The sequence below is a fragment of the Python bivittatus genome, unplaced genomic scaffold (assembly GCF_059951505.1).
Source record: "Python bivittatus isolate LINGU-HERP-01145 unplaced genomic scaffold, Pbiv_v1 ctg000590_np1212, whole genome shotgun sequence".
NCBI lineage: Eukaryota > Metazoa > Chordata > Lepidosauria > Squamata > Pythonidae > Python > Python bivittatus.
Genome location: NW_028277086.1, coordinates 23,673,278 through 23,688,581, shown reverse-complemented (window position 1 = coordinate 23,688,581; position 15,304 = coordinate 23,673,278). Strand labels below are relative to the sequence as shown.

General features: G+C 44.5%; 1 protein-coding gene across 1 annotated transcript; it reads right to left on the bottom strand.

The window, feature by feature from the left end:
* Window positions 1-968: 968 nt before the first annotated feature.
* Window positions 969-14,382, bottom strand: TP53INP1 (tumor protein p53 inducible nuclear protein 1). Its single transcript, XM_088149107.1, has 4 exons — window positions 14,179-14,382; window positions 9,326-9,617; window positions 6,161-6,572; window positions 969-3,967 (listed from the first exon to the last, which is right to left on the bottom strand). Exons 2-4 carry the CDS (start codon window positions 9,435-9,437, stop codon window positions 3,715-3,717), a joined length of 777 nt encoding a protein of 258 aa, XP_088005233.1. The 5' UTR covers window positions 9,438-9,617; window positions 14,179-14,382; the 3' UTR covers window positions 969-3,714.
* Between the last annotated feature and the right edge of the window lie 922 nt (window positions 14,383-15,304).

Genomic DNA, 15,304 nt, shown 5'->3' with positions numbered 1-15,304 from the left:
GTAAAAACGAATGAGAAATGAGTCCCATGCATGTTCAAAATGAAAAGAGTGGGAAAACAATCAGATGAAATCCAATTAGTTTTCTTTTGTCATTCATTTTCAATTGTCCTACATGAGATGCCTATTCTGGACCAGAGTTAATTGCTCACATGGAGAGATGCATGTATGGGAGGAAATAGAATATGCAATGAAACTGAAAACTAACAGACTGGAAATCTTTATCAAGCTTGGGCAACTTGTGTTTGAGCAGCTTTTTAAACTGCTTGTTAAAAGGGGCCCCTTTTTTTTCTTATCCATCTGAAGAGTGGCAGATCTGATGTCCTGTTTTAACACCTGCCTGTTTTATCTCATTTTGAGATACATCATCAATTTGAAAGCAACACAGTGCTGGTTGAGAAATGAATAAACTAATAATGAGAAGCAAAATGGTTAAGTTTTAAACGAATGGAAAATCAAAAAGTTTAAGCGTTAAAATGGTATGAGAAAAATCTTCCTTGCTCACCCACAGCAGTCAGAGTGGCATGTCACTGGAGGAAATCAGAACTGCAGGTTATGATGGAGCAGAAGAACATTACTGTGCCCTCCTTAAGGGTCAACTCAGACTCCAACCGCCTTCAGCTCCAGCCAACATGACCAAGGGCCAAAGACAACTAGGAGTCTGAAGTGTTAACTCATAGCTTGTGAAGGTGCCCCATTGCTCCCTGCTGTAGGCGAGTCAATGAAGGAAATGGTATACAGAACCAACTGACATTGGGCAAGGGGATTTCGTCACATAACAAGGCATACTTCCTTTTCATTCCAGCACAAGAACTTGGTGTAGCAACTATTCAAACCTTAGTCATTTTGAGATGTTAAGTGCTATAACCTGTATATGATATCAACAGGATGGCCAAATCTTGCTTATCTACAGTTCTGCCACAGGTACGAGGAAAATGGCTCCACAAACAAACTGCCATTGAGAATGCGTAGGCTAATATTCATATTTATCCAAACAAAAAGCCTCTTTTTTTGTATCTTCAAATTCAAGTCTGGTGTGTACAAATCATTTGAAAAAGGCACAGTTTTGTTTATAATACGTATAAAAAAAGAATTCCAGCAAAGTTATTGAAATACCATTCAACACAGCACAAGGCCCTCACTTTTACATGTTATTACATTTGTTTTTTGGTGGAAAAAATATACAGATATATAAAAAGTCATAACCTAGCCACAAAACACACATCATTTGAAAAGCAACAGATCTAATAGTCTAATAGTTTCAGGCACGTAATAGAACAAGCTATATAAATATGCAAGATAAGAGTCAGGCTTAAAGTTACATATGTAAAAATTCCTCTCACAATAGCATTATTTCCAATGTTGAAAACTGACAAGCACATATTTCTGTTTTTCTCCCCATCACTAGCAAGTTATCCAGTAAAGAGAGCAACTGTCCCTCTCAATTAGAAGTCCTAACTTCAAATCCTTGCTAAATCTGGAATACAGAAATAAATGTGACCTTCATTTTAAAATTCCTAGAAATAGACAGTGAAAGTACAATAGTTTCTGGAGGAAGAGATGAAGATGGTTAAGAGTTACTTGCTGGTACAGTACGTTATTTCACTCAATCAATTTAAAATCCAAGCCAAACATGAAAGGGATTCCTGAGTTTTTAAAAGAATACATTGATGGTACTGTGAATTTGACAGATGAAAGGTCCTGTGTGACTACTAAAACAAGTAATGCGTTTGCAGTTTTTAAAAACTAAGCAACAGGATTTGAGACCCAAATCACAGAAATTCAACACAGAAGTGTCTGTCCTGAATCCTGGAAGCCAAATGGCAGACTCAAATATGTATCCAAAAAATGTTGGGATAGCCAGAAAACAAACAAAAAGCTACTTATCTTTGCCACCTATGATTTTAAATTGCTTGTAAATTCTTTGGACTCTCCTTTTGGCATATTTGACAATTAGTGTCTGTATAGAAGCATGAGCTTTTTTTTTAGAAGATCAAGGAAAAGTTAGTTAAGCTTATACAATTTCAAATTAAGTGAGGGATACACAGTTACACAGTCACAAAGTTGGATTGTCTAGGAAACGACAGCCAGAGGAATTTCAGATCTCAAGCAAATGTCCATTCCTTTTATAAACTATATTCCCACAGTACATTTTGAGAAGGCAGCTGTGAATTTCAGTTATTTAAAAAAATATATAACTTTCATCAATTGGGTGACGATTGATTCTAATGGACTGAAAGATGGCAAATCATGCTTATAAATCAGTTCAAGGTCAGAGGTGTAACTTTTGGCCTAATACAGGCAAAATCATAATTAATAAAACCTGAAAGAAAAGGCATTTTGCATACTCTGATATTTAAGCAAGAGAGAATTTTGAAAAATGCAACACCCACGTGTGTAATCATTCAAACAAACTAGGGCAGAAGATTTATTCATTTCAACTCTATTAACCTCAACAGGTTACCAGAACCTTTGATTAAATGTTGTGTAGTAAAATAGTCACTAGGTAACATTACACAGTTTTGCTTAATTGACCTTAGACCAGTGCCCCAGGAAAAATTACTCTCTAATTTTGTTGACAATAAGAATGAATGTTTCATTAAATCTGCTCTTTGCCCCTAGGCAAAATATAAACTAATAATCTTTGTGTTTTCATACCTGGAGGGGGGTGCACATAATTTCCTTTGTCCCTGCAGATCAGGTGTAATCTAAAACCAACAAAATTCAACACTGAATCTATGTTCAATCTATTGCCATCTTGGGACTGACTTCAAACTGTAGACCTCAAGGTTGAAACATCTGGCCTAATTTTGGAACTTTCTTACTTTTTCCTTATCCCCAGTTTTTTGCAGCTTCTTGCCTGATTAAGAGTTCTAGAAAATTTCTGGTTATTTCTGATGGTTCTTATCTATCATCTAGTCATCGAGTTTGGATTTTCCCCCTAAGGGGATGGCTTATCACTGTTTTTATGAAAAGTTTACTAATGTCCTTCAGAGCAGCCTTCCCCAAACTGGGTGCCAGATATATTGGATTACATTTCCCATTATTTAATTATACAAGAGTAGGATGACTGGAATACGTACTCAAAAGCTGGTTTGCACTGATCTTCACTTGCAGGTCTCCTACATTCCACAAATACCTCCTTTGCACAAGAAACTGGGTAAACCACACTAAACCAGAGATTGTGAAGGCTATATAGAAAGATATTAGGTTACATGTTTTTCTTTTTCCCCCTCCTTCTACTGCTACATAGAAAATTAATTCCATATTAGGAATAAAATGCCATCCAGGCAACTGTATTTAAGTGTTAATATTTTAAAAGATGATATACAGTATACAAAGATCTTTGCAAGTGTATGGGTGACCCTGAGAAATTCTGTAACTATAAGATGGCTGAAAGTTGCCTTATACCTTGGCTGAAAATACTAATATAAAAAACAAACAAGCCCAACCATACCTAATAAGTTTCTAAAGTCTGTTACAGGGAGGGAGAGAAGGACAATCACACAAACATTACTGCACGTATATGTTTACCAGCTACAAACAAAACGTTGTAAAGGCATTCTGTGATGCTGAAATCAAGGTGGTTCTCAACTGAACTGTAACACTCAGTGATTGTGTAAAAACAACTCATGATCATCCTAAGACAGTTCTCACCTTCATTGTCTCACAACAGTTAACCAATATTATTTCTGGAAAAAAAAATGCAAAACACTCTCAGTAATTATACTGACGCTGGCAGGGCTGGTGAACAAAGAATCCGCTGTTCTTGAGTTGCCGTGCGTAGGGATCCCTGGTGAGATTTTGGCGGCGGAGAAAGTTTCTGTTCAGGGATTGTCTTTCGTTGAACTCTCTTATCCACTGGGAAGGACGAAAACTCTTGGTGTTTTGTTCAAGAAAGGTTGAATGAGCAGCAAGTGCAGCAATGTAGCATTGAACGTGTTGGCCCATTTTGCTTTGGGCTTCTGATCTAAAATTCCAAGCACAGGAGCAGAACTTATAGCAGTGGCTATAGAGCAGTGTTGTCCAAACTTGGCCACTTTAAGATGAGTGGACTTCAACTCCCAGAATTCCCCAGCCAGCCATGCTGGCTGGGGAATTCTGGGAGTTGAAGTCCACTCATCTTAAAGTGGCCAAGTTTGGACAACACTGCTATAGAGTAAGGAAGCAGACACATGGCAGAGAGCTTTCTTGGGTAGCCACAATAACGCATGACACAATGGAACATAAACTAGTCTGTCACATTCCAGCTTTGCAAAATATGTGGACCCAACTTGTGTGGTTACTTGATAGCTCACAGTGTAAGCACATGCAGATAACTGAGTTAATACCATAAACCCTCTTTAGTTTAACCAAGGGCAAATGTCTGTGTGAATCCAACCAGCCCGTATCACTGAAGTACAGTGATGCTGTACTTTCCCCAAAGTCGTACAGTGATACTCTACTTCTTTCTCCAAAGGAAGTTGAGGAAAGTAGTTGGCTGCATGGTCACTGCCCACTTTCTGTGGGAACAGGTTGGAGAAAGGGAGTGGAAGATTGACGTGATTAACAGGGCTTCAAGTAACAAACAGGCAATTCCTTCTCTCTATACAGAGGGTATAGAGGAGCTCTTGATTCACAAGTCCTATGAGAGGGGGGTCAACCTTTTATCCCACCACTGCCCCTTCACTTGCCCTCTTCCTCCAAACACAAACTGTGTAATTCACACAACTGAGAAATATGCTAACAAAAACTTTACCAATGCCAGTTAAATTAATTTCATTTAATGCATGTAAAATCCGTACAGCAACTGAAGCACTGTTTTGATGGCAAAAAGGGTATCTCCAAATTGCATGGATGGGCTCTGAAAGGACACACAAAGAAAACCAGCACTACATGATGCACAGAGCAAAACTTCAAACTTTTGGGTAGATGCTAATGAGATTTGAGATGGCACTGACTGAGAAACCGGTCCTGGAGCCCTGATGACTAGCCTAAATGAAAATATCAGCCCAATATATGGTTGCTGTCAAAAGTGTGAGTATCATACTTCAAAATATTAAGAAAGGGGTTGAAAATAAAACTGCCAATACATTTTCTGGTCCCCAAATGGGAAACTGCAGAGCTGTGAGAGGGGCAGAACCACCTAAGGGGCTGGGAGAGGTGAAGCAGCACCTGTACAAGGAGAGATGATGGCATCTGGAATGTTTCAGCTTAGAAAGATAGAAGTGGGGTAAAACAGTAAAAATATATGAAATCAAGCATGTTATAGAAAATGTGGCTACAGGATAGATTTTCTCCCTGGGGATCATTCCGATACCAGTGCAGAAAGAACAGAACCATTAAAAGGAAATAGTTCCTTACACAACTTACAGTTTAACTATGGAATTCACTGCCATCAGATTTGGCAATGATCACCAATTTAGAACTGTTTAAAAGAGGACTCTGCAAAATCATGAATAATCCAGCATACTCTCTCTGGAATCATAAGCAACACAACTTAAATACTAGTTGTTAAGAGAGGGAAAGTGGAAGAGGGCAATTATCTTCATGTTCTATTAATAAATGTATTGGGCATAGACGGCTGGCTACTACATAATATATTATTTTTGAACTAACTAAGCCTTTAGCCTGATTCAGCCAGGCTCTTTGTCCATTCACTCCTTTTCCAGGCCTGAACTTCTCTACACTTGCCACTTTTACTCACAATACTGTGCTTCTGGATTCTCTTGTTAATTGCAAAGGACACAGTAATGTGGAACAAAACAAGCACCGCTCCTTAATTTCAGCACACCATACCTATGTTTCAGCCTCTGCTGAGTGAGTGTCACTGCACACTCACCAAGAGCCACATCTTAACAGGGGACTCACCTTCAGCTTCTGGTATTTTCTGGTCTATCTGCTTCAGTGCTTTTCCCACTTGCTCTGTTATCTGTTTACAAGCAAGCAGTAACAAAGGCATTGATAGCATACATACTGCGCTCACAAGAAGAGGCCACATGATGGACAGTGATGGAGGGGCAGAATGGGGGGAACAAGGAGAAAGGCATCCTGCCCAAAGCACAATTCACACACCCCCATAATAATTTTCAGTACTGTCTTAATGAAATATTTGCAATTTTTTCCCACTTGGTTACCTAGTACCACTACATTTTGCCTCAATCCATTTTAACAGAAAACATACCTATGGCTGCTTTCAGCATGGGGCTCCACTTCTCTCTCCTCCTCCTCTTCTTCCTCCTCCTCCTCCTCTTCTTTTTCATCACAATTGTTCTTGTTGAGGTTGTGGCAGATATTATGGATTGCATATACAGACATGCTGGGATGTTCAATTAGCAGATTTTCCAGTGGGCTGGTTTCTACTTTGAGAGTGGTTAAACCACCTGCTGTAAAACATGGAGGTGGAGTGATGAACCAGCTTTCCTCCATGGGGCACGAGTCTAACTGGATGAAGCAAGATTCACTGGCATCGGCCAGACACTCCAAGGAATCAGGTAGACACGAAAAGATAGGTGAGTGGTCATCAGGAGGTGGTCGGCAGATGTTAGCCACTTCCTCCTCCTCTTCATCAACAGTAGAGAAGTTTGAACAGGAATCTATTAGGAGTTATGCAGAAGTTAGCCTTCTAGCAGCTGGGGACCTCTAGGTGGATTGAGAGCTTATATCCCAACTCATCTAGAGGGCCTAGCTTATGGAAGATTAGTTTATAAGCACAAAATATAAATTTACTTACAGAATTTATATATAGCTTTTCAACATCAAGCAGTTCAAATTTTAAAAAAATACTGTATATAATACATTCCATAAAATTAAAAATAATACAGAGAGAGTAAACTGGCAATTAATGTATCTATCTATCTATCTATCTATCTATCTATCTATCTATCTATCTATCTATCTATCTATCTATCTATCACATATATATAACGGCTGGATAGAGCACCACACCTTGACGTGGGAGATTGGGGTTCAAATCCTGGTTGATACCTACCTTACTAGTAGGGATCCTTGGGCAATGACCTCCTAACGCGTCACCTGCCTACCTTGGATATGAGAGTGACATGAACTAAGCACAGACAATGAGAGGGGATATATGAAATGTGTGAAGGAACTATGGATGGACAAAGGACCTACATCCACACTAACTGAGAAATAGCTAGTTACCCAATGCTTTAACATAGTGAAGGGGAAGCTGCTCTCACAACTTCAGATAGATCAACTACATATTACATCCCAGACTCCAGAAGACCCGGAAGAGCAACTGGATGTGCAGCCTGATATGGATCTACAGTGAGGACACTGGGTTCTCATTTGTACTGGAGAAGTGCGGCTGGATGGTGGTAAAGAGAGGGAAGGTAGTTAAGACTGATGGGGTGGAACTACCAGTGGGCCACACAGCAGACATACAGACCAGCTACAAGTACCTCGGTATCCCACAGTCACATGGGAACCACAATGAGGAGGCAACATCCAAGTAACACCAAAGGAGAAGAGGCGCCAGGTCAATGGGAAGAACAAGATCCATGCCATCAACACGTACACCCTGCCAGTCATCAGATACCCTGCTGGTATACTGAGCTGACCAAAGGAGGACATGGAGGCTCCTGATGTGAAGACCTGGAAGTTCCTCACAATGTATGGAGATTTCCACTCCAAATCTGGCACCCAGAGACTGTACACTAGCTGGAAAGAGGGCAGGTGGGGTCTGGTGAGTGTCAAAGCCACTGTCCTGGATGAAACCATCCAGAAGTACATCAGTAAGATGGCACCCAAAGATGAGCTGCTGAGAGAATGCCTCAGGCAGCGTGAAACATGGGAGGAAGTTCAAGTGGAGGAAGTACCATGGCAAGACAAGCCCCTGCATGGGATGTACCATCCGTCGACAGATAGCTGAGGTGGCTGACATTGGGAAATCCTATCAATGGCTAGAAAGGGCTGGACTAAAAGACAGCACTTAGGCACTGATCACAGCAGCACAAGAACAGGCACTAAGCACCAGATCCATAGAAGGAGGGGTCTACTACACTACACAGGACCCAAGGTGCAGATTGTGCAAAGGGACTCAGAGACAGTCCAACACGTAATGGCAGGGTGTAAGATGCAGGCATGAACAGCATATACTGAACAGCACAACCAAGTAGCTGGCATCGTGTACAGGAACATCTGCACACAGTGTATGGGCTAGACCCTCCCAAGTCCAGATGGGAGATTCCATAGAAGGTTGTGGAGAATAACAGGGCTAAGATCCTGTGGGACTTCCACATCCAGATGGACAGTCAGGTACTGGCCAATCAACCAGACATCGTGGTAGTAGACAAAGACCAGAAGACAGCAGTAGTGATAGATGTAGCAGTGCCAAGTGACAGCAACATCAGGAAGAAGGTGCATGAGAAGCTGGAGAAGTACCAAGGCCTGAAAGAGGAACTAGAGAGAATGTGGAGAGTAAAGGCCAAAGTGGCCCCAGTGGTGGTAGGAGCACTCGGGGCTGGGACTCCTAAACTGGGAGAGTGGCTCCAACAGATCCCAGGAATGGCATCCAAGCTCTCTGTCCAGAAGAGTGCAGTGCTAGGAACAGCTAAGATACTGTGCAGAACCCTCAAACTCCCAGGCCTCTGGTAGAGGACCTAAGATTGAGGAAGACACATATCACCCATAGGGGTGAGAAGGGAATTTTTTTATATCTATATACACATACATACATACACACATACATATATTTTATATATAGAGAGAAAAACATAGAAATCACACTAACTTAGTTTAGATACTTATAGGGCTGAAAATTCTATTTCATAGCAGAGGAAGGTATGTGGGCATGATCCCCTACTATGGATAAGAAGGATTTTCACCCCAAAGTAAACATTTGAACCAAAAGCACGTAGCAGCCATCTCCAACGTGGGTGTCCCTCATCATCTTCAGCCAATGTGGTCTCTAGGATTGCCTTTGGCCATACTGCCTATTGATCTGGAGGGCACCAGGTTAGAGGAAGCAGTCCTTGAGAATTTATCCTATCTATCTATCTATCTATCTATCTATCTATCTATCTATCTATCTATCTATCTATCTATCTATCTATCTAATTTATATAGCCGCCCATCTCATAAAAAGTGACTCTGGGCGGCAATAGGGTCAGGGACAAGAGAGGATGGGGAATGGCCAACCTTTTATTATAATCAGTTGTTGAAGATCAGAAGCATAGTGAAATTAAGCTGACCCTGAAAAGGTGGGCTAAACAGCCTGAAATTGTGATATTATTTTCTTCTACACATCATCCATATTTAGCCTGTGTATAAAAATTTTTCTATATAAAATCTCCCATTGAGGCATTTCGTTTAAAAGACATCTTACCGATAAAGTCTACCAGAATCCACTCTTCCTCTTCTTTCTCACTGAACTCTGGTTCTTGGCTGGGCAAATTACCGAGTTCTCCCACAAACATATTATTCAGCCTCTGGAACATTACTAAGGCAATAGTACAAAGACTGGCTAGCACTTGCTTGCGTCCACAAGATGAGGTACCACTTCACAACGTACCAGCCAAAAGTTAGGGTGCAGGTAGAAGATTAAAGTGCATAAAAACTTTATCAGCTGAGGCACTGGACACGGAGAGGCATGGTTTGTAAACAGTTGCTACAGAATCCTGCAGAGAAAACAGGAAAAGCAGTTTTAATGCTCTTTGCAAACACAAAACACATCACGTACCTGCATTCAGTCTAATACTGCATGAGCATACCTGGCTTATACATGTTTGCCTCACCCAGGTTTGTGTGTGTGTGTGTGTGTGTGTGTGTAGCCTCAGACTAGCTGAAAATGGCAAATTTCATCCTAACCCTAACCCTAACGCGCCACTGCCCATGATATTGTTGTAGGCGTTACGTTTGCCATGGCGTGGTCACCAGGCATGCCTGCCGAGGAATTCTGAGAGTTGCAACCAGGGTACCAAGTTGGGAAGCTGCTACAGACTCAACAAAGTTCCTTGGATCTGTTTGGTGGATTTTGGAGCTCTGATAAAATTAAAAACCAGAGAAGTCTGCCAACTCTTGCCGCACAGGACTTCCATAGTGCACCGTAAAGGAGACCTCCCCTTCTTTTGTCATCAGCACTGTTTTTACGTTGTCAGGTATCTCCTTTCACATATCATCTTCCCCAGTCTGGCTGCCTCCAAATATGCAAGGTCATTTCCCAGGATTCTCAGCAGCAGTCACACTGGCTGAGGAATTCTGGAACTTGAAGTCCACACATCTAGAGTGCTCAGGTCTGCCACAGCTGTGCTAAGCACAATGAGGATTGTTTGGTATTGTCTTAGTGCAGGGGGCATTCCATGGATTACATGCAGCCCCTCCCCATCCCCCCAATTTCATAGCTTTTAGTACATGGTGTGACTATATTATCAAACTTCAGCACTAAAAATCTAACTTTCAGCAGTGTGGTTTGTTACTTTATTTTGCCCCAAACCTCCCCAAACTGTAAAAAAAACGAGGAGGAAAAACCCAGTTACTTTCATCCCACCCCTTAGATATGTTCTACTGATAGCTTAACAGGATGTGTGGAGCCAGCCAATTATGATTTATTCAACAAGCCATCAAGGCAATTATGGGTTAGTGCAATGTGTGAACCTACTCCTGATCTCCATTTGTTTGAGCATGTGCTTGCAACAAAACAACATTTTGTGTTCTGGAACCTCTGATTCTGAATCTCCAAACTTCAGGCTTTTTTTCCTCTCTGATCATTTCAAGTATACTGCAATCAGTCCTAATTCTCCTGGTTTTTCAGAACACACTTTGCTTTTCACAGATTGACAGCATCACTGCTTCCAGCAGGGGGCTCAACATTTAAAAGATTTAAGTACTAGTGTTCTCATCCAGAGACCGTTGACCCTGATCCTTCAGTTTTCTTGTCTTGCATATTTGCAGTACAGCAGTGCATACAGAGTGACAGTCACTCCATGGATGGATATTTTAGATTTAGATTATTGGATTTAGAACTTGTCCAAACAGCAAATCAAGCATACCACGCTGACATAGTTCACCATAGAAAGATTACCTTAAATAGTTACCAAGGAAAAAATATAAATCTGAACCCCCTTCTACAGCTAAAATCAATCCAACAAACCTCTTGTCCTGAATACCAAATATAATGTTCTAAAGTTTTTTTTCTCCAGCCAAACATCACCTCTGATTAAAATCATCACACGAGTTCATGTTCATGGAAGTCTGAGATTGCATCAGATTACATTTATCCATGTCCCCAAATAGGGAAATATTCTTGCGAAGGAAAACAAACAAACCAACCAGAAGAGTTGCCTAATATCGGAGGCTTCTGTGCAAAATATACTTTTGAAACATAAAGGGGTGGAGGTGGGTGGGAAAGTGATTCTTCTCTTCAAGGAATCAAAGTGTCCTGTTTTACTATTTCATAAGAATACATTCACCTAGGACATTCCAGGAAACACTGATTACTGCTGCTTATTCTTTGAGATTAAACCACTGTGTGTGTGTATGCGTGTATGTGTGCGCACGCATGCATGTGTCTTTCTTTCCCAACTAGTCACTCTCCAGAAGTGCTACACTAAGACCCTTTTCTGAGGCAGCCACGGGAGAAATTCCTAAAACCTCACAGGTGGAAAAGGCCCGTCTAAAGTATGGCCGATCATTTGAAATGATCTTGTGGATTCATGCTTTTCGTTCAAGACAGTAAAAGTTATCTGTTAAAATATAATTTTAAAGGTCATTCAAACCATTGGGGTTTCCCCACACACCCTTATCCCACAGACAAAAACAAAACAGAGAAGGAAATGTAAAGATGTAAAATGTAAAAGAGGTGCAGCGGGCCCCTACCCTCCTGGCTTTCCAGAAAGGACTAAAGACCTGATTCTGCCAGCTTGTGTGGGGCAACAAGAATTTTAATCAATCCTGGGGGTGGCTGGCACCCTGACGATGCTCCCCAAGCTATTTACCAATTAGCCTCAACTCTTGGACGATATTTATTTCTTATTTATTCAGGTCTATTTTATATTGTATTTTTAACTGATTTTAGCTTCTCTGTAAACTGCCCAGAGTCGTCTTTTTTTAAAAAAAACTAGATGGACGGTGACACATTTGATCAAATAAAATAAAAAATAAATGGAAAGGTTCCAGTGTCTTATCTGCCCACCGGTCTCTCAGAAACCAACCCCCCCCCGCCCAGTTCAACACTTTGTTTCTCACAATGGCCAACCAGATGTCTTTAGGGTGCTCACACATTTAAAGAGGCTCTGAACAGATTTCAAATTCAGTTTGCAGCTGGGGAAAATGAGGTTTGTAGTACTGAACACATAGAGGGGCAGCTTGTCTTCATGTGCATTTTAGGAGTTTATTCCTTACAAGGCTGGCTGGGGAATTCTGGGAGTTGAAGTCCACACCTCTTCAAGTCGCCAAGGTTGAGAAATACTGTCTTACAGTATACGACTCCCTCTCGGGCTGAAACTGGCCCTCCCCAGTCACAGCATCTGATCTGTTTTGTTCGCCAGCTAACTCCTCCCTGGCAGCGGCGCCGCCCTTTTGCTCCGGGGGTGGGGTGGGTGGGGTGGGGGGTTAGTCGCACCTGAACGCCAGGAAAGTGCCTCAAAGCTGTTAAGGAAGAAAGAAAGGTAAAGGAAAAGCGGCTTCTCGCCTCTGCTTAAACAAAACAGGATATGCAAAGGAAAGACGGCAACCCGACACCTCGCCAGCCCCTTGGGCGGACCAAGCACCTCCCGCCCCTCCTCCTCCGTCTCCCCAGGGGGCGGGGAGAGACCGGGGGGGGGAGGAGGAGGAGGAGGGGGGGGCGAAATGCGAACGTAACTCCCGCGGCAGGTTGCAAAGTAGTCAGAGAAAGTGAAGAATGTAAGCCAAAATGCACGGATCGAGGCCCGCCGGCGGCGGCGCGAGCCAGAATCCCGCCGTCTTGCCCGGCTTTAGGCGGAACTGCAGCCCCGCCAGCTGCGGAGCCCGAGGAGGGCAGCAAGCGGGTGGCTGAAAAGAGCATCTCCCAGGCTGGAGAACCTCCGTCCCTTCGCCCAGGAGCCCTCGCTGGACGGAGGGTGACCTCCGCTCCGATTTCCCGAGAGAAACGCCGTCCTTTCCGGCCGCCAGCCTTCGCGCAGGCGCCCCTAACTCAGTTTGGCGTTGGAGGCGCAAACCACGCCGCTCTCCCTTCGGTTATTTGGAAGTTGTGTCGCCCCCGCCACTATTCCGCGATAACAGTGAAATTCCAACTCTCCCGAAAACCGAACCTGGATAGCAAACACTGATCCAGTCTGGGAGATGTAGGGTTTAACGTTATGCGTACTAAACACGGAATCAAACACGCTGGAATTTATCTCCGAGTGAATCCCTGCAGACGGCGCTTAACGGCAAATCTCACACCCATCAGCCCACTCGTCGAATTCCAAGTTTTAGCTCCGGGAAGGCTTCCTTTTAAAATGCCATTTGAGACCAAACACAGTAAGAGTGAAGCTTAGACTTTTGTAAGATCTGGTAAGACACCCCCCCCCCGCATCCCCCGACTCTAAATGGTCATCCTCAGCGCATCTGAAATCGCTTCGCCTTCTTCCGAGCAGCCCCACCGAAATCACTGGGGCGATCTGAGAGCAGACGGAAAGCGGGCTGCATTTTAACGGCTTTCGGCGATCGCCGCCTGCCTCGTATCTCTCCGGATGTGCGCTCGCTGACCCGACTGGCGCTCCCTCCGAGGAAACGCCAGCAGGACTCGGGGCTGGGGCCAGCCCGCGGAGACCTACGCCACAAGTGGCTGCGTTGAGCGAGGGCGAAGCGACCAGTGGGCTTTCTCCGGACGCGGACCTGGAAGAAGAGCGGGGCGTGGAGGGGCGATGGAAGAGGAACTACTTTTATCGCAGCGTACTTCTCGCCACGCCGCCGGTCCGGTTGTTTACAGCTTTGCAGAGGAGGGGGACGGCTCCCGTCCACGGAAGGATGGGAGAATGGAAGTCGGTCAGCCCGCCGCGGCCGCCCAACCTAAAGACAGCGGCGACGGGAATCCCCTCGCGCCCCGTTCGGGTCCTAATAGCCCCTGGCTGACGGACGGGCGCGACCAACCTCTCCAGGCGGAACATGCCCGGGCGGAGCGCGCGCCCTTCGCGCCCAGCGCAGCGCGCATCGGGACGGTCGCTCTGGCCGGCCACCCACCCCGGTCCGCAGGGCAGCCGCGGCTCTTCCACTCACCGTCGGCGGACGTCGGGGCAGGACGAAGCTGGACGGCGGCTATTGAGGTAGGTGGCAGGGCGGCGCTCCCCTCAGTTCCTCCTGGGCTCCCTGTTGCGTCGGCCCGTCTCAGCTCCCGGCTGAGTCTTTTGTTGTTATAGAATCCAGCGAACAGCTGATCGGCAGGGGCCGTCCCTGGCCCCGCCCCGGCTCCCCCCACTTTCCCATCCCATCCTGTGCTGAGTGTATCTCTGTGCGTGTGAGAAGGCGGCTGGGGGTGGGGGGGTGGACGGCGGCTTCGGCTGCACCAATGTGAGCCTCGCGGTGTTCGGGGCCGCGCCGAGACAGGCTGTCACTAACGCACGTGATCTGGCCCTTCGCTGCGAAGCAAAGCAAGTTCGGAGCGGTTGGAAGCCCGAACAACAAAAGGAGTTGAGGGCGAAGTAGAGAGGAGAAGTTGAGGGAGATACGAGAAGAGAGGAAGATTCGGGCGGGGGGAGAATAGGAAGAGAGAGCGGGACAAGGGGATGCAAAGGTGGCGGGAGGGAAGAAGGAAGAGCCAATAGCCGGGTGGAAAAGTACCACGTAAGAGAAGAAAGGGAGGAAAAAGGACTGAGAGATAGACTGGAAGTGTTCCAGCTGTTCTGAGGTTGAGTAAACATCTGGGCATGGAGAAGCTTTTATCTCCCCAATTCTCAGGCTCTCCCACTGCAGAGCAAGCTTTATCTCCCCAGTTCTCACAGCAGATCTCTGCTGCTTAGCCCCCAGATGGGGCTGCCCTGCTTTCCAGCCCAGGACTAGGGAAGTGTCCCCCTTGGTTTAAGAAGGAGCCAGACTTTGGGGGTGGGGTGCGGTGGGGTGGGGAGTTCTCACCTGTACATTGCATTCATGGGAATCTCATACACGGGTTTATAGTTTCCAGCGACGGTTTGGAGCGTGTTCCTGTGCAGGCTAGAAATTTGCTTACATGCATATCACTTAGATCAGTGTTTCTCAATCTCAGCAACTTTTTAAGATGTGTGGATTTCAACTCCCAGAATCCCCAGCTGGCTTTAAAATGGGCAGACTTCCACTCCCAGAATTCCCCAGCCAGCATGTGGGAGTGGAAGTCCGCACATCTTAAAGTTGCTGAGATTGAGAAACACTG

Bases quoted from the DNA above. Each gene is read 5' to 3' on its own strand.
- TP53INP1 (XM_088149107.1), bottom strand. From the start codon at position 9,437: ATGTTCCAGAGGCTGAATAATATGTTTGTGGGAGAACTCGGTAATTTG. The intron at 6,573-9,325 runs GTAAGATGTCTT...AACTCCTAATAG, and splicing joins GATTCTGGTAGACTTTATCG to ATTCCTGTTCAAACTTCTCT. The intron at 3,968-6,160 runs GTATGTTTTCTG...TTGGAATTTTAG, and splicing joins CATGCTGAAAGCAGCCATAG to ATCAGAAGCCCAAAGCAAAA.